Source organism: Nerophis ophidion, linkage group LG27, assembly GCF_033978795.1.
Source record: "Nerophis ophidion isolate RoL-2023_Sa linkage group LG27, RoL_Noph_v1.0, whole genome shotgun sequence".
Classification (NCBI taxonomy): Eukaryota; Metazoa; Chordata; class Actinopteri; order Syngnathiformes; family Syngnathidae; genus Nerophis; species Nerophis ophidion.
In genome coordinates this window covers 11180493-11199960 of record NC_084637.1, presented here as the reverse complement: position 1 = coordinate 11199960, position 19468 = coordinate 11180493, and the positions used below count along the sequence as shown (strand labels likewise).

The following is a 19468-nucleotide window of genomic DNA, read 5'->3' as shown; positions in this document are numbered from 1 at the left end:
GACCGACAAGAGGTTTCACTCCGTTTCATTATTTCCCCTACAGATAGCTCACCAAGTAATGGGTGAATTACTATCTTTTAGAAAATGTCTGAAATGGTATAAGGAACAAGTTATTTATTTATATTATATATTTAGGGCAGATCTGGATCATTCCAGCATCACTTTACCTTTACGTTAAGGACTTCAACTTGTGCGTGTTTGTGTATACTAGCGGCCAAGATTCAACGCTCAGGCTTCACTCAGTTTCCCTTCATTATGCTTTAGGTAGTTCACAAGTTAAGGGTAGAATTTGATGAATTTTTTACAAAATTAAATGGAATAAAGAACAAGTCGTTACATTTAGGCTATCTGGGTCACCGTCTGGATTAAGGACTATTTTACTATTGGGCTTGGCGGACGTCTGTGTTCCCAGAATGCTTTTCCAGTTCTTTACATTGTTCATATGTCTGTTGTTTCCTACATCCATCTAGCATAACACAGCTTGTCATCGTCTGACCGTGCACACAACGATGGGGAATGCAACACCAACACAAATAACAGGAAAATGACAACATGGATGGATCCCTGTCCACATACGTAAGACAGAGAGGGTGAGTGGTAGGTGAGTGGTCCTGCGGCATGCTGAGGTGCAGAAGAGGAACACATACAAAAGGATGCCATGTTAGAGTGACAGGATACATGGTGCATGGACGTGGAGAGAATTATTGATTCTTGAGTTGAAATGCAATCATGTGCGAGACAAAATGACAGCAGATGAGCCAGCAAGCTTAGGACAGTCAGATACTCTTGATTGGTCTTTGAAATGAGTCGTTGGCTTACTGCACCTACCTATGGGTAGTTTAAGTTTCTTGCGAAGTGAAATACGTCTGGATCTTGATCGGGAACGCCGATCCGTTGTGGTGCCAGAGTGGGCAGTGGTGCACTCTGAAGTGTCCTGTTCAGACTGGCTACTGGTGTCACTGGCAGCGCTCTGCGACTTAAACATCTTCCTCCAAAAGTCTTTCCTGCCGAGCAGAGCTCCTGGGATCTGATCCTCGCTGCAAAGACACATGCAGAGACAGAACATTTCAACTTAGAGAAAAAGTAAATTTTGAACAGTTAGTTTGATTTTGAGTAGAGAGATGGCAGCTGGCGTGACATGGATGGGACAGTAAAATGGAAATGTGGTGAGGTGAACACTCACTGTTCGGGGGTCTGGGGGGGTCTGCTAGAGATGCAGCTGCGACACTCATCTGCAGCACTGGACACCTGACCCTTCTCCCCGGACACACCCGCCTCTGACCTGCACGCACACAGGCCAACACACACAAACAAAGCGCTCAGGCCGGCTGACGCAATAAAACCTGCCCACCCATTTAAGGGTGCAAAGGAATAGCACCCTTCCAGTGGCGTACACTTATCGCTCGCTATATCGTGCTTCAAAAATCACGGCTTCACTTCATCGCAGATTAAAAAAAAAATTAAAACAAAAAAATATATTTAAAGCGTATTTTAAATGTTTTTTTGCCTAAATTCATTGGTAACGTATGTTTTGTTTACACATATCCATTACAGTGGAGTATTCATCTTATGTACTATTAATCATGTTGTGGCGATGTTGCGAAGTTATTAGCCAAGCAAAACTTTTTTTCCGGGTCAAAAGGTACAGTGCTAACAGGCGGCTAATCTTGACTCTATTGTATCTCCAATGAGACAATGCCAAACTGACCAACTTTTGAGAGAACAAGGACTCCCGCTGCTTCAATAACACATTTCCACATTGGTGAGACTTTGACGCGAACTCTATCAAAATATTCGACGCAAGAAGGACCTCTCTCGGTGTGACTCGGAGCGCCATAACTGCTAACAAGAAAGCTCTCAGCCAACATCAGTCTGGGCAACAAAAAGTGGTGATGAACACATCAAGATGCTTATCATCTTTGACATGAGTAACACAGTTTGTTTGACTCGAGCGATGTGGAATTACAACACAGGACATGCATTGCTAACACACGAATGCTAACATCACGCCTACTGATCGTAGTTGACCAAGTTTTTGCAAAACAACATACGGCTGAGATTTCAGCAAATGGAAGCCCAGTTCTAACTTTTTCATGTTTAGAGGGCTCTTATGTTCAAAACATATTTAAAATACAGTGGTGGGCCATCAGAGCCAGCAAGGCCTTTTGGCTGGCCATAAATTGATAAAATTTTATTTATTTTTTTTCCTTTTACTTAATATATAAAAGTATTCATCATATTCGCTTAATGTCATATTAGGCCTTTTTTAACGTTAGAGCTTTTATCCCATCAGAATTCAGCTACCTTGTTGCCAGCGCTGTAGAAAATTTGCCGTAAGTCTTCTGAATCAACAATTCGACGGTCTGTGCAGTGTATATTAATGGAGCACATAAAGTTGATAGACAATTGCGATGGCCAATCAGCTCACGAGTTGTTGACAGTAGCCCTTATAGGTTGCTGCATGTTGAAACGCTGAACATGACATTCATGCCTCCTGTTGTTGTGAGTTACGAGAGCAGCAAGTGCCGCACCGAAGTCATACCCAGCTCGCAGAGAAACCTTGCTTTTTTTAACCCAAAAGGAAGGACAGCAAAACTTTTATTAGGTTTTAGATATGCCTCCGAGGCCATTTTCAAGAAGGTCATTTCAGGAGAAGCTAGATCTCATGAGATGAGGTCGGCTGATCCCCGAGCTAGCTAACATGTCCCTACTGCTGAAATGGTTTGTCCGCTACTTCTAATTGCATCAACCAACAATGTAATGTAAATAACCTGTTTAGCAATTCAATGCCCAGTGGTGTCCAAACGTATTTGTGTATAATATTTCTCCAGCCATGGTCATGTTGTGACATAGATTACAATTTTACAAGAGGTTTTTATTAAAGTCGGACAAAGTAGGACATTACTGAAGGCCCATGGTGTGAAAATTACAGCCCACCACTCTTCCAATGTTGTAAACAGTTTTTAGGCTTTAACTATGAACATTTTTTTTTCATTAATAATATTCCTACTTGACAGAAATTCCCTTACCATGGTCACGCCTCGAACCAATTAACCACCATAAACAAAGGACAAGTAGCCCTTCCAAAGTCTCTTTCGCCTCTCCAGTATTGGCGCCTTATAGCCCTTTAAGACCACCGTGTCTGAGACATGTAGTAAAACAGGTAGGAAAGGAAGTCTTATATTTCGATTACAACTTTTCAAAATTATGACTACAAAATGTTTTTGCTTTCCACTAAATGTTGGCATGAGGTGAAACTCTAACCCTAAGAATACCGCCATGTTACACCACTGGGTGTTCCCTAAACAGAAATGACAAGTGGAGGCAAACTACAGATCCCTGACTTGTGAATTCCTTCGAAAGTTGAGGAAGTAATCAATGATTACACAAATGGAGACAGAATGAAATACAGTCTGTGTGTGACCTAATCATTTGAGCTGTCATGCAAGACAAAACAAACGACATCAAAGCAAGCAATGATGAAAGTGATGAGAAAGTGGGTGTTTTATTAAAGTTTTCAAAAAGCTACAAAAAAACAATTGTCTGCTACCTTCTTGGAGCTTGCAGTTTGGTCTCATCCTTCTCCTCAGGTTTCTTAGTGGCCGTGACCTTCTCTGCACTGTCCAGGAGTGCGCTCAGAGCCACTCGGCGAAAAACATTTCCATGCGCCTCCTTGATGAACTGCACGAGCTGGCGGATGTCACAATAGAGGCCCTGTGAGGAAGGGTGACAAGTAAAGGCTGTGAGCGATCTCACTGATTCTTCACAAGACACCTCCTCATCATGTGCGTATGCAAATGAATGTGTCAGGCTTGTGAGTGGGAGGCTAGTGTTGTGGAAGTGTGTCATCTTCAGCCAACATCCACTAGTCGCGTCAGCCTCAAGGCCTGTTGAGTGACAGTACACTTCAAGGATCCTGGCAGGTGGATGTCTGATGCTTGAGTGATTTTGATGTTATGTGACATGATGTAATCTCGCTGTAACTAGGAAATGCAAACCACTTAAGAGTGTAATCAGCATAACTGGATATTTCCTAACATACCTACAATTGTCGCCAAGCAAAGGGGATGATATCTGAGCAGTGATTTGATGCTCAGCCAGCACTATATGGGTCAAACGATACATTAAATACAGTGATACCGTATCCTTCAACTCGATGTTTCAATCATTTAAAAAAAAAACATGTGACTGATACGGCTTCTGTATCATTTGACTGTCATTTTTGGCATGAGAAACACCTTGTACTGTTTGCATTAGAACAATTCCAGAGTGTGGGATTATTTTGATCCCATAGCGCCATATAATGCAAATGTTCTTTTCTTCCAGTTTAAAATTTAGGTCATTGACCAGAGTTGTATATTTCATATTGTTTTCTGCATATCTATTTGTTAAAAAAAATAATTATATTTGCAATTTAGGAACTTTTGCAGGTTGAACGTACAGTAATGACTCTTTCATCTAGCACATGGCACCATTTTCAAACACCAGCACAGAATTATTGCAGTATTAATACAGCCAGTCAGTATGCCATTTAGATGGGACGGCGTGGTTCCGTTGGTAGAGGGGCCAAGCCAGCAACCTGAGTGTTCCTGGTTAAATCTCCGGCTTCCGCCATCCTTAGGCAAGACACTCTACCCTTCCTCCTGGTGGGTTGTGCATGGCAGCTCCCGCCATCAGTATGTGAATGGGTAAATGTGAAAATAGTGTCAAAGCGCTTTGAGTATCTTAAAGGTAGAAAAGTGCTAAACAAGTAAAACCTATTTAACATTAGATGTCATTTATGAATGACATCATTTGCAGCATTATTTTCTTTTCTGTCTATTATCTTTTGTGTGCCTGCTGCAAACTAATGTATAGTTTGCAGTGGTGTAGAATTGTTAGTATCTTACATATACTTATATATTTTCCCCATTCTGGGTTGCCACAACAACAGTTTTTAGGTCAGACGCCCTACCTGATGCAATCCTGGCTCTCTGTTTTCCTCTAGTTTACCGGTACTCTGACCATTGACATAATTATTGGCTTCTGTCAAGGTAGCATGATGGCATAATTAATTATTTTATTCAACAGAACAGACTGGCTAATACTGTCGTCACAGCTTCAACATTTTTCATCATGACAGCCTTAGTTTTGGTGCAAAGAGGCATAAACAAGTATCAAGGCAGATGGACGATTTCAAGCACCCACCAGGTTTTCAGGGCTGTGAAGCTCATGTGTGGTGGAGGCACAGCGGGTGATCAGCGACTTGAACATGCAGCCCACCACAACCGCCTCCATGTTCTGTGCCACCGACTTATTGTCACCCGTAGTGAAATTGTTCCCGAAGCCCGCTTTGTCTGGAAGCAACAGGCAGGCGGCAGAGACCAAATCAAACGCGTGTGGTTGAGTCAGCAGAATATTCCATCAAAACAGTAAGCCCAAACGACAAATTTGAGGGATCAGGTGCAAAGAAAGTGGGTCTATACAGCATATGGCGGGTGGGGGGAGTAGCAAACTGAAAAGGATTCTGGGTAAGGGAGAAGGAATACATGCAAGTGACTTAGGCCTGCTTTTAAGCACTTTGAGGTAATGATTCTCTTGGTCTGTAGAATACAAATTTAAAAATGTGGAGTTGCAGGCGAGATTTGTCACTTCAGGACAGAGCGAGAGGGGCAGCAATGGAAGCAGTGCCAAAAGAAGGTTCTGATCAGGTGGGTAAGTTTATCACATCTCTAATATTATTTTATTTATTATACATCATGTGTATCTACCGATGTTTCGTTTTTTCGCCCTCCTGGACCTCTCACCTGCACTGCCGTACTCTGCAAGAGAAAAGAGGCGGGGCACAGGTTGATTGACATCAGGCCAGCACAGACATGTACGTTGTTTAAGGAAAGGACTTGGCACCTTCACCTCCACTGGGAGGTGAACCACAAACGAACGCTGGTAAAATAAACACGCACAAACACACACATCTTTTAAAAAATACAAAGGTGCCTTTCAGAATCAAAAACTCTCATCAGTTCGCCACTTGCCAATTTTGCAGCATTTTGTCAGTGTGGAGACAAACAAAAGCTCAAATTTCAATGCCAAACTGTATCGGCATATACTGTCGACCATGTCTCAATGCTGAGCAGTAACGGTGCTGATTGAATAGCGATGTAATGGGCAAAGCTTTGGATTGGCAAGTGTACAAAATGGATGAGTAAGGAAGAAAGGAAGGAGGGATTCAGCGTGTGGAGTGGGATGTGAGGTTGTGTGTAGGAAAGTACCACAACAAGAGGGACAAGCGGCGGTGCAAGGAAGGTTAACAGCGAGATAAGTGGCGATATCATTGGAATGGAAAACAATTCAGCTTTGGCAAGCACACATTTGAGATTCTTGGGTAATAAGACCATTGACAAAATAAACAGTTGCTGTAAAAGTCACTACAAACAAATCTATCTGTATTGATGGTCTGGTAAGGTACAGCCTGAATTATACACCTTTTTAAAACTCACCTCGACTTCAAGCAACATCCAATTTCACCTATTTTGTGGACCAATTGAAAGAAAATTGTGTCGCAAACGGACTTAAATGACAGGATGTTTTTCACCTGCAGCTTCCTCAAGTTGCGACACACCATTGTGAGTCTGGCCACATACTCACTGTCGGTGATGGGCTCCATGCAGAAGCCCAGTAGAGCGTGAAGAAAGTCCACAATGTTATTCAGCGAGTCTTTGTTGACGTAGTCACGCATTGTCTGGCGAAACTGCAGCTTGTCTAGCTTGTAGAGGCTGGTCAGACAGTTTTGGGCCTGACAAGACAGATGAATGAAATATTTACATCAGGAAATAATGCAGAAGTCCATCAGGGTGTGATGAAGCACTTTCAAAAAATGTCATCAAGACACAAAGGCTATTATGGTGAATTATTCATTGCAGTGAAGAATTGTGGGAAAAGCACGCAAAGAAGGAGTCTGACCTGCATCCTGAGACGATCTCCCGATAGACCACGGTGTCCCTCGCCACAGCCGTACGCGCAGCCCAGAGACTTGACTATCTTGATGAGCATGGTGAGGGCCAGCCGGTGGGTGCTGAGACAGGAGTTTTCTTCCTGTTTATCGCAAAAGACGCAAACATCACCCTAATGTCGAAAAAATAAGCAGCTGTTGCGTGTGGCTGCTGCAAACCTTTTTGTCGTTGTCCTTGTTATTCTTCACGTCATCCTTACTGCCTTGCCCACTTCCTCCGCCGCTTCCGCCTCCACCTCCTCCGCCGCCGCCATCTCCCCCGCCTCCTCCTCCGAGGCCCTGTCCGACAGTATCCTTGGTCCGAGTCTCTTCGTTCTCCTTGTTGTCTGGCTTGGACAGCTTTTTGCCTATCCCAGGCACCATGCCCAGCTGCAGTAGGCAGTCGATGATGTTGAGTGCCACGTCACAGATTCTGGAGCTGATGTCGTGGCTGAGAACGGCATAGAGGGCGCGCAGCACAGCCTGATAAAAAAGGAGAAATTTAGCTGGGTTAGCCAACTCAGTCTTCTTGAACAGAAGCATCTTGTGAACACAGGAGGGTCTCAATCATTACAGTGAAGTGTGTTCGGAGGTTTGGGCCGGTAACAAATTTTGCTGGACAATGTTTTCGCCCACAAATTATTGCCAATAACCAAGACAAAATTAATGTATTATACTTTACATGTAATATAATTATAATAATAATAAAAATACAAGTAACCCTTTTCGAACGCAACTAATTTATTTCTCATTGATATTTTATCATTGTAATTAGAAGGTAAATAACTTTAAATGATCCTAAATAAGTAAACAATCATGAAAAAAAAAACACTCTCGATCTCTGTTAGCAAAAATTGCACTTCAATAAAAACTTAACATCTTAAAATGCATTGTTTTTCCCAGTTGAAAAAAAAATTGTTTTTTTGGTCTATTTTCATTGTTTCCATCTTTCTGAAAAACTCATGCTGAGAGCGATGCACTGAGTGGACCCTCTTGCACTTTACCTGGAAGAGACAGACTAAGAAAACAAAACACACATAGCCTGTAATTTAAATTAAATTTATCATTCAATAAGGGCTTATGTGTTTTCTTAGTGACTGTGGCACTCCAGAGCGATACCGATTTTTTTTCGAATTACTGCATTATCATTGGTCTTTTTTTTAACCAATATTCTTGCTGATAGTCATGTAAACCAGTGCCGATTGGTACCGCGCCGCAGATTTTTTTTTTATAAAAAAATAAAAATATATACATATATTTTATTTTTTAATCAAATCTACATAAAAAACACAATATACACTAAAAAATAGTGCACCAACCACAAAAAACTCCCTTTTTCATGACAAAAACGTCCCTTTTTCATGACAAAGAAGAAGAAAAAAAAAAAAAAAAAAAAAAGGGACACCCCCCCCGGGCCGCGGGACAAATTATTAAGCGTTGACCGGTCCGCGGAAAAAAAGGGACACCCCCCCGGGCCGCGGGACAAATTATTAAGCGTTGACCGGTCCGCAGTGTAGACCATTCCAGTATTGTGCAGGTTTACAATTTTGTCTTTAAGATCTATGTGGAGCGGGTCCCTGAAGTCTATTTCTTGGGAGTTCACATAACAGAAAACCTGACCTGGTGTGCAAACGCCACCAAATTGGTGAAAAAGCCCAGCAGAGACAATACAACATCCCTCAAAAAACCTCTGCTTTATTTAGAGCATCCTCACCTACTGTCTGTGTGGTACTCAAGCCACACTGTACAACACAGACGAAATCGCCCCATAGGGTCATTAAAGTACCAGTAGAGTGGAAAAAACAAGTTGACTTTATATGCTTAATTGTGTTTCATTGTATGCATTAAATCACATCCAATTATATTTACAAGCCGTAAAGTATGTGAAAATATCGTCAAAACATTACAAAATGCCACAAATTCAGTCAGCTATTTTGAATGCCCTCTAATGTGTGCGCTTCCTGGACACATACTGTAACCAGTTGGTAGGGGATCAGCTACTTATTTTCCTCTTAGGTTGAAATATACCAATTAACGCCTGAATGACTGAGGCAAGGGCAGCATGGTGGAGGAAGGTTTAATGCATGTGCCTCACAATACAAAAGTCCTGAGTTCAATCCCGGGCTCCGGATCTTTCTGTGTGGAGTTTGCAAGTTCTCCCCGTGACTGCGTGTGTTCCCTACGGGTACTCCGGTTTCCTCCCACTTCCAAAGACATGCACCTGGGGATAGGTTGATTGGCAAAACTAAAATGGCCCTAGTGTGTGAATGTGAGTGTGAATGTTGTCTATCTGTGTTGGCCCTCTAATGAGGTGGCGACTTGTGTACCGCGCCTTCCGCCCGAAATGCAGCTGAAATAGGCTCCAGCATCCCCCACGACCCCGAATGGGACAAGCGATAGAAATGGATGGATATGGATGTGGTAGATGAGACAAAATTGGACTCAACGTGTTTGGAGGCAGGGAAATGAGAGGGTCTCACTGCCTCCAACACCATCCCTACCAAACGTAGAGATGGAAACTATTTTTTTGGGGCTGTTTCTCTCACCAAAAAAAAAAAAAAAACATACTGAGATGTTTGCAACCCTGTTGAAATACTACGGGAAATGAGACCTCTGGGCTTGCCATCAAGCTCTGGGGATAAAATTTTAATTTCCCCTCAAACAAATATGAAATTTTATTTTAGGCATTAGTGTAGGTTCTTTTTTATTCTGTCTGTCTTTGTCACAATTATTTTTACAAATCAACATTTTGTACTGTTTTTATCTTTGTAAGGCGGAAACAAAGACAAATTTGGATTTTAAAAGTTGAGAGGACACAACTTGTTTGTGTACTGGCTTGAAGGGGTCGGGGGGGGTTTGCAGGGATTAGATGTATGTTTTGGAGTAATAATGGGAAATAAATACATTCAATAAAATGAAATAACAAAATAAACAGAAATAAATAACTATTTTTTTTTTTTTAAATTTGCATTATACTTTACTTTGTATGTCCAGGCTGTGAATCGAATTGTGCTATAAGGAATGGCAAACACTTCAGCTGCAATTTGCTTTCTTATTCCCTTCGCCCAAGTCTTAGTTACCATCATAACTACCATAACTACGTGTGGATTTTTAATTTGTCTTACTATTTATTTTTCGTGATTCATATTGCCGTGGGAATCCCAACTTGCTCTGATCACGCATTTAACCGCTGATTGGTCAGCTGCTGCGTGCTGTCATTCATAGTCATCTTGGCAATTAGGCAGCCCTAAAAAGCCGACCAATGAGCTTGTGGGTGGTCTAACAAGAACAACCTTCAAACTGATGGTCCGTTTTCCACGTGGTGCTAGTGTTTGACGTGTCCATTAAATAGTATAGCATGGGACAAAAATTGCTTTTTGAAAACACAAGTGGACATGTTCCTTAATGTACGGTAATTGCAAATTCACATTATTTTAATAATTTGCATCTTTATCTGTCACTTACTGTGAGGTCCAACATGCCGTTCTTCAGCACAAAGTTATTTGTGCCTTCTATGTTCTCGCCTTCCTCCTGGCAAGAGTAGTTGATGCAGGAGTCGGTCAGGCTGCGAGGAAGGTTAGCACAGGCCAGAGGCTCCACGGGCATCTCTGGGACGATCACAGGGTTGCAAAGCCTCTTCATATGCTCAGTGAAGAAGTCAGCGTAGCCTACGTTAAAAGACGCCACGGTTGTGTTGAATGCAGCCATGGTGATGGTGGAGATCTGGGATCGAACTTTAGGCAGCAGAAAACAAGACAAAGTCAATACATAACATTCTGATTGTCAGATTTTAGGCATTGAGTGCTTGAAATAAGCCTCTCTTACCCTCTTTAACAGTGTTGTCACTGTGGCTGTTGGAGTGGTCGGGCATGTCTCTGAGTAGTGAGTGGTGGGAATGCGAATGCTTGGTGCTCAGACTGTCGGCATCTACGGCTGTGTCTGTGCTTCCCCGACGTGTGAATTTACCTGTGACAATTATTATTATTCAATACGGAAAGAATGAATCTACCTCTACTTTATCTTGAACTTTATTTTATCCATTCATTTTCAATATAACTTGACCTCATTAGGGTTACAGGTGAGCTGGAGCCAAATTTAGAGTCTTCTATTCGCCTGACATGCATGTGTTTGAAACATTGGGGAATAACTCGGTTGGTAGAGCGGCCGTGTCAGCAACTTGAGGGTTGCAGGTTCGATTCCCGCTTCTGCCATCCAAGTCACTGCCGTTGTGTCCTTGGGCAAGACACTGTACCCACCTGCTCCCAGTGCCACCCACAATGGTTTAAATGTAACTTAGATATTGGGTTTCACTATGTAAAGCGCTTTGAGTCACTAGAGAAAAGCGCTATATAAATATAATTCACAATTCACAAACGCCACACAGAGATGTTCCAACAGAAATTCTAAGTCAGATCTCCTGAATGTTAATCATTACGCCACTGTGTTGCCAAATGGGGCTTCCATATCTTATGGGTTATACTACCTTCAAGCTACTCAAAGCGCTTTGACACATTCACACACTGCCCACAGACACAACAGACTTGACTACAATAGTGGAAGGCGGGGATCGAACGAACTGCTGTCCCAACCGAGCCACGCCGTTCCCATTCTGAATATTAAGAGTAATCTGCCTACCCATAAATGTGGCCTGCCATCCCCCACGGTCCAGAGCACGTCGATCATCTCCCAGGCCGGAGAAGCTCCCAAAGGAGAATGCACTGCGGGTGGGTGAGACATCGAGGTGGTCATCGTGGAGCAAGAACGGGACACCCATACGACGCTGGCGTTTCTTCCCTGTGTGATGGAAGGGGATGGATCCCTTTCTCTCCCGATCATCACGCCTATTCTTGAACTGAAAGAAATTAACTTCTCGTTCAAGCCTATCGTTTTATCTTTACATACATTAATCAAATCAGTTAGGCTGACCTTCTTGAAGATGTTCATGCCAAGGTCAGATGAAAGGTCTGGCACTGCTTGGCGGCGAAGGCTAGTAAGTGAAACTTTAGTGAACGTCTCAGTGCTCAGAGATTTGCCCTCCTCATTGCATTTCAAACTCATGTCCTATCAGAAGCAAATACATTAAATATGCTTATGGAATAAAAACAACAAATCTGACTGATCCTAAGACTGTCACCTGGGTTTTATGGGTGTTGACCAGGGAAGGTGTGGCAGCCACCATGGAACTGCTCCGTGGCCGCGACAGAGGAGCAACCAGTGGTTCAGGGGCCCGTTCGGGCCTTTCTTCCAGAATCTGTCTTAGGCGTTGGCGATAATACATCAAGGCCCAGTGCACCCCCTCCTCTGTCCAGTGGGGCTGCAGAAGGCAACGCAGCACCGCAACATCAAAATAGGTGGCGTAACGAGCTCGCTGAGACAGGGATGCTGGCACAGCAGCCGGAGCTGATGTCCTGGAGGAAAATGACAGTCAAGAATGAATCGTTGTTTTTGAGGCTTTCCAACAACACCTTTAAGACTACAAACCATAAACACAACAATATTCTGATGTAATTATCTTTTCACCTGCCAAAACAATGTTTAAATACGGCGGTACCTTAGTTTTTGTACACCTTGTGTTTGTACAACTTGGTTTTTGTATGCCGTCCCAGTTATCGTGTGGCCAATGGAAATGAGTGCCCCCCGAAAAAAATAACCCATACCTTGTTGATAAAGTCGTTGCGCATTTTTTTTTTTACCTATGACTGCAAAATAACCCACCCTGGGGCTAAATATGTCTTGTTCTGTTAGAGCTGGACCATTAGGATGTGGAGCCAAAACTGACCTGCAGGAAAAAAAGTGTATTTAATCATGCTCACACAGAGCAAAATCCACACACAAAACAAAAAAAATGAAGTTCAGGAAATGGGTAAAAGGGCAAAAAATTACGCACCTGAATGCATTTCAGACTGGGGGCACGCATAAAGACAATGGGGCTATTTTTGTCCCAATTTTCCCCTTCCGCAAATGCCTGTTTATCTTACGTATTTAACCTATTTTTCCAAAGTGGGTATGTGTACCTTCAGTGGTACGCCAGTTGTCATAGGGGCTGAATAAGTCTGAACATTCGTAGTAAGCAGTGTTCATCTTGAGAACAAACACGATGCGGTGAGTGCAATGCAGACAGAAAAAAGGAGACGTAAACAAAGTTGTTCATTGTTGCGTGAACAAATAGGTAAATTTGATTAATATGACAATGTCTTTTATTAAACGGAATTATATTTGACCCAATTCTTTTGTTTGAGCTGCACACTAAGAATTTTACTAAAACAGTCTTCTTTCATCTCTGTTAAAATGCCAAAATTCATCCCAATTTGTCCACCACTGTTAAGTCTCATCTTGATAGCGTATTATTTTGGGGTTCTCCCCATATCCAGCATTTAAGAGATTGCAGTTGGTACAATATGCTGCTGCTAGACATTTGACTATGATAAGAAAGTTTAATGATATTACGCCTATATTGGCCCACTTTCACTGGCTCTCAGGACACTTATAGTGCAATTTTAAGATGTTATTACTTGCATACAAAACAATAAACAGTTTAGCACCATCTTATTTTGCTGATTGTATTGCACCCTTTGTTGCTTCACGAAATCTATGTTACAAAAACGTGGGCTTATTTGTCACCTCCAGAGTCCTCAAAAAGTCTGCAGCCTATAGAGTGTGTTCCATCCATTTTCCAGTACTCTGGAAACCAGCAACAGTGAGACATGCTACCTCAATAAAAACATTCCCGCCTTAAAACTCATTTAATACTTTAACCTTTAAATATAACCCTTTTTAGAACAGTTGATCTGCCGGTTTTCTACTTCGTCCCCCCTTCGTCTGCCTAAAGAAGGTACCATGTGGCCACGGATAATACCTGGAGTGGTACTAGTCTGAAGCAGGTGTTAGCTGACCCAAATGAAGACCCGAGATGGACCGCTTGTTACACCACTCTTCCATGCACAGCTATAGACATGTTTGCGTAGCTGACTGGATTAGGCTGGAAGAAGGGGCCGGATGTGGCCCGGAGGCTGCCAGTTGTATAGACCGGTTGTATGTTCTTATAAGATTGTGCTATATGGTTGTAAGATTTTTTTTTTTTTTTGTTTAGGATTTTTTTTTTTCATAAGTAGTCCCAACCCAAGTTAATCAACATTTCCTCATCTTGTATGTCTTTTTTTACATATTGCCTGTTTTTTCATATGCTATATTTCTCCTTCAGTAATGTTAAAAGGTATCTATTTCAGGACGAAAACCACACTGTTCCTCCTGAATCCGAGGTTCGACTATCCGACGTAGCCTCCTCTCCAGTACACCTGAATAAACCTTACCGGGAAGGCTGAGGAGTGTGATCCCACGATAGTTGGAACACACCCTCCGGTCCCCCTTCTTAAAGAGAGGAACCACCACCCCGGTCTGCCAATCCAGAGGTACCGCCCCCGATGTCCACGCGATGCTGCAAAGTCTTGTCAACCAAGACAGCCCCACAGCATCCAGAGCCTTAAGGAACTCCGGGCGGATCTCGTCCACCCCTGGGGCCTTGCCACCGAGGAGCTTTTTAACTACCTCAGCGACCTCAGCCCCAGAAATAGGAGAGACCACCACAGATTCCCCAGGCACTGCTTCCTCATAGGAAGACGTGTTGGTGGGATTGAGGAGGTCTTCGAAGTATTCCTTCCACCTATCCACAACATCCGCAGTCGAGGTCAGCAGAACACCATCCGCACCATACACGGTGTTGATAGTGCACTGCTTCCCCTTCCTGAGGCGGCGGACGGTCGTGGAACTGTGGACCAGCTCTATACTCTCGGCAGGGTTCTTGAGGGTGCATGGGAGTTTGCCCAACCAGTCTACATGTGCTTTGTGGACTTGGAGAAGGCATTCGACCGTGTCCCTCGGGAAGTCCTGTGGGGAGTGCTCAGAGAGTATGGGGTATCGGACTGTCTTATTGTGGCGGTCCGTTCCCTGTACGATCAGTGCCAGAGCTTGGTCCGCATTGCCGGCAGTAAGTCGAACACATTTCCAGTGAGGGTTGGACTCCGCCAAGGCTGTCCTTTGTCACCGATTCTGTTCATAACTTTTATGGACAGAATTTCTAGGCGCAGTCAAGGCGTTGAGGGGTTCCGGTTTGGTAACCGCAGGATCAGGTCTCTGCTTTTTGCAGATGATGTGGTCCTGATGGCTTCATCTGACCGGGATCTTCAGCTCTCGCTGGATCGTTTCGCAGCCGAGTGTGAAGCGACCGGAATGAGAATCAGCACCTCCAAGTCCGAGTCCATGGTTCTCGCCCGGAAAAGGGTGGAGTGCCATCTCCGGGTTGGGGAGGAGACCCTGCCCCAAGTGGAGGAGTTCAAGTACCTAGGAGTCTTGTTCACGAGTGAGGGAAGAGTGGATTGTGAGATCGACAGGCGGATCGGTGCGGCGTCTTCAGTAATGCGGACGTTGTACCGGTCCGTTGTGGTGAAGAAGGAGCTGAGCCGGAAGGCAAAGCTCTCAATTTACCGGTCGATCTACGTTCCCATCCTCACCTATGGTCATGAGCTTTGGGTCATGACCGAAAGGATAAGATCACGGGTACAAGCGGCCGAAATGAGTTTCCTCCGCCGTGTGGCGGGGCTCTCCCTTAGAGATAGGGTGAGAAGCTCTGCCATCCGGGAGGAACTCAAAGTAAAGCCGCTGCTCCTTCACATCGAGAGGAGCCAGATGAGGTGGTTCGGGCATCTGGTCAGGATGCCACCCGAACGCCTCCCTAGGAGGTGTTTAGGGCACGTCCAACCGGTAGGAGGCCACGGGGAAGACCCAGGACACGTTGGGAAGACTATGTCTCCCGGCTGGCCTGGGAACGCCTCGGGATCCCCCGGGAAGAGCTAGACGAAGTGGCTGGGGAGAGGGAAGTCTGGGTTTCCCTGCTTAGGCTGTTGCCCCCGCGACCCGACCTCGGATAAGCGGAAGATGATGGATGGTATCTATTTCAGTCATCATTTATACATATTCCTTAATATTTTCTGCATGTAAAACTAAACTGTTCTCATTAATATGTGCTGATGTTTTTGGGTGTCTGGATGAATGTAATTTCAAAATGGAACATTTTCTGTTTTTTTTGTACGATTTGGTTTTTGTCTGACCTTCTGGAATGGTTTACTGACAAAAAGCAAGGTACCACTGTATCATGCAATTGCATGATAATTCTATGATGCCATCATATGGAACAAAATCAGCTGTACATCAGAGTGATATAAAGAGCATTTGCAATATATTTCAGCAGTAGGAGCTTCAGTGTACGTGAGTCCACTGCTAATAGGTCTGGACGAAGGTCAGTAGTTAGTGTGCTGCACAGTGTATCGAGCGCTGTTCACTCAGTAGAAACATATTGATGGAGAGAGGCATTTAATCTTGGCGGCTGCAATGAATGAGTGAAGAAGAAAGGGTCGATATCTACATGAATCACTTGGGGAGCATACAGCTGTGTCATGTTTCACTGTATAGCCAGCAGCTGTCTGCCGCTGTTGGGTTAGGCCGCCATTGAGACAGGGTGACAACAGCCATGCCAAACCCCCTTCAGATGCTGGCAGAGGGAAAAATGAAGCGGCGGATGGCGGTTGCCACGGAAACTGCTTCCCCGTCAGCAGGTGTGCAAGTTATGCGGTGCAGAGACATGACTAAGCTGAAATAATCAGAGGAGCTGAAATGTTACAATGGGGTGTACTCAGTTATTTGTTGTATGAACATATTCAGGCTGACTTTCATCTTGACTTACTCAGAATGACAGCCAATCAGCTGTAAGCTAACAAAACACCCACACACACTTCTGTTATGTAGGAAATACGTTTAAAGCCCACTGCTGCTGAGTCACAGTACACAGTATGAATGTTAATGACACTAGATGTTATTTTTTGCATGATTTTGCATAATCATGATGTCAGACGCTGTTATCTGCCAAAAAAGACAGCCTAACCTTTGCCAAAGACACACAGACTGACCCCAAAGTCTGGCAAGGATTCCTGGACATTGCCAGACTTGCTGCGGGCAGACCAAACAAAGCCAGGAAGGAAACACTGCCAGCGCGTTACTTCAGCACAATTACCCCAGTTATATGTGCAAATACTCCCTCAAGATGAGGCTGTGCGACACAAGCGGACGGCATTACTCGAAGCGACAGCATTACACTCGTCTTCATGTGGCCCAGTGGGTCGAGCCGTGTGCTTCACAGACACGACCACAGGGCTAAATGTTCAGCCATCAGCGCAATGATGGCCCCAGCTTTGGGGTCAACGCGGGTCACTGCTGCCCCCAGAGGAATCATTCATCATGAAAACATTGGACAGCAATAATAAGGAACATACACCAGGGTTTTACTACATGAATTAACAACAGACTGAAGCATGAAACAAGGGTGTGTGTAATATCAGTGAGTAAGGCAGATGATATCAAAAGAACACAATTTATTTGAAAGGGGTCATATTATGATTTTTTTTTTTTTTTTTTACATTCAAAACACTTCCTTGTGGTCTACATAACATGTGATAGTAGTTCTTTGGTCAACATTTTGCATAGATTATGTTTTACAAACCATTTTCAGGCCGCTTTCTGATTGTCTCTTTAGAATGTGCTGTTTTTGGGTCTTATTTACATGCTGAAGCCTTCCTGCAGGCCAAGCCCCCTTTTCACTGCGTCTCCACCCCGTCAGCCATGTTAAAGTTTTTAACGCCTCCATATCAAGTCTCCTGACAGGCATGTATGCTACTTTTTATTAAAAAGGGAAACAGCGGACGATTTTATTGTAGGCCTGGGCCGATAACAAATTTACCTCTGTAAATATCGACGATATACTGACCTAAAAATTATTGCCGATAAACGATATTATTTTCAAAATGATTTTGAAACCAAATTAACCACAAATGTAACGATAATACATAATAATGATGCAAGTAAACCATTTTAAATGGAATAAACTTGTATTTCTCATATATTTTAAAACAAGGGTGGGCTGTGCGTTTCCCACCTATGCCTTCAGTGATGTCCGACTTCAATGATTACCGCTCAAAATACCATCATTTATGTCACCACATGATCATTGCTGGAGAAATACTATACAGAAACACATTTACACACTACTGCGCATTGTACAAAACGGGTTATTTTCCGGCGCATTTAAAAATCAATGAACCCACATCATCAATTAAAAAATTAAAACGTATCTTATGTAGTACTGTCAAAATTAAAATAGCATAAAACATTTTAAACGTGAAAAAAATGGGCTCCAGCATCCCCCGTGACCCCAAAAGGGACAAGCGGTAGAAAATGGATGGATGGAAAATAAAGAAATAAAACATCTGAACTCACATTTCATCGACAGCTGAGCTACTTGCCACTTGCCAAGATTTAAAATTCTATTTCTAGAAATTTTCCTAGTTTTAAGAGCTATATACTTAGTTTCAGTCACTGACTAATCTTTGTTTTATCATAAATAATTATGTTTTTTTCTTCAAGTTTAAAAATGTTAAAAAATAGTAAATAACTATTAAAAATATATATTTTCGTTTGCACCCCCAAAGAAAATCGTGTTTAAAGATTCTGCAACATCTCGAGGATGCTTAATTTAAGAATTGCAATTTGAAAAATGCTTGTTTTCAGAATAAAATACTTGAATCCATCTTAAAAGTCTTGATCATTTCTAGATATACAAATCTTAACTTAGGCAGTTTTAAGTAAAAGTATCCATCCATACATTTCACACATTTTTGGTATTTTTTCCTTAAAAATGGTCTGTTTATAATTTGACAGGTCTTTTTTTTGCAGTGTAGGAAAAGTTGGTTTTGCATAATAGGACCCCAGTGTATTGATGGAGACACAAAAACACCATTCTATTATGGATTTAAAAAGCACTGACTTTTTTTTGGATGGGCCTTTGTTTGCTTGGGGTTGCTGGGAAGGTCCGCCTTTCTCTACTGAGTTACCACGGCGACAGCTGTGCTCGCCAGTGGCAGGGGAGGAGGAGGAATCGGACTGGCCGGCCTCGCAGACCACCTGAAAGCCCTGCGGAAGGCCAATATTGACAGTTGTGGGTGATTAAGGACTCCAGCTTTCCCCGGCTAACCACATTAATGCTCCCGGATGCCAGGCGTTAATGAATATCAGAATCCCAGCCCTCGGGAGAACATTGCAGTGGGGATGGGAAGAAAGAGTCCAGCCTAAACACATTTAATCAACAGGGGACCCATGCAGCAGATTGTGCAAAAACACTCACCAAAGCACCAGGGTTCCCAGTCCCACAGGGGCTGCACTGGTTGATCACTGGAGAGTTCCTCTTTGCTGGAGAACCAAACAAACTTGATTAACAAACACAATCACTCTTTCATGTCTGGAATAGAAAGATGGTTACCCATTACGATGTTTCGGACCGGTTTGATGAGGGCAGTGAAGGCGGGGATATCGGGCTGGCGGTGCTCCCACATTGGTTGCCAAATAATGAGCCCGCTTGCCAGGCGGAAAGTCAAGTCTGACTCCTGCACAAAATGT

General features: G+C 43.3%; 1 protein-coding gene across 2 annotated transcripts in view; it reads right to left on the bottom strand.

Moving 5' to 3' along the window:
• LOC133544129 (protein unc-80 homolog) overlaps window positions 1-19468 on the bottom strand; it is a 93664-nt gene that overhangs the window by 53340 nt on the left and 20856 nt on the right. For both annotated transcript variants that reach the window (XM_061889204.1, XM_061889205.1), the window contains 17 exons: window positions 19332-19455; window positions 19197-19261; window positions 18840-18985; window positions 12105-12378; window positions 11897-12031; window positions 11606-11822; window positions 10796-10936; window positions 10436-10704; window positions 7151-7453; window positions 6943-7074; window positions 6628-6775; window positions 5751-5801; window positions 5188-5336; window positions 3551-3714; window positions 1184-1282; window positions 829-1037; window positions 577-621 (listed from right to left, as the gene is read on the bottom strand). In XM_061889204.1, coding sequence (XP_061745188.1) covers window positions 577-621; window positions 829-1037; window positions 1184-1282; window positions 3551-3714; window positions 5188-5336; window positions 5751-5801; window positions 6628-6775; window positions 6943-7074; window positions 7151-7453; window positions 10436-10704; window positions 10796-10936; window positions 11606-11822; window positions 11897-12031; window positions 12105-12378; window positions 18840-18985; window positions 19197-19261; window positions 19332-19455 — 2671 coding nt within the window. The remainder of the gene's footprint in view (window positions 1-576; window positions 622-828; window positions 1038-1183; window positions 1283-3550; window positions 3715-5187; window positions 5337-5750; window positions 5802-6627; window positions 6776-6942; window positions 7075-7150; window positions 7454-10435; window positions 10705-10795; window positions 10937-11605; window positions 11823-11896; window positions 12032-12104; window positions 12379-18839; window positions 18986-19196; window positions 19262-19331; window positions 19456-19468) is intronic.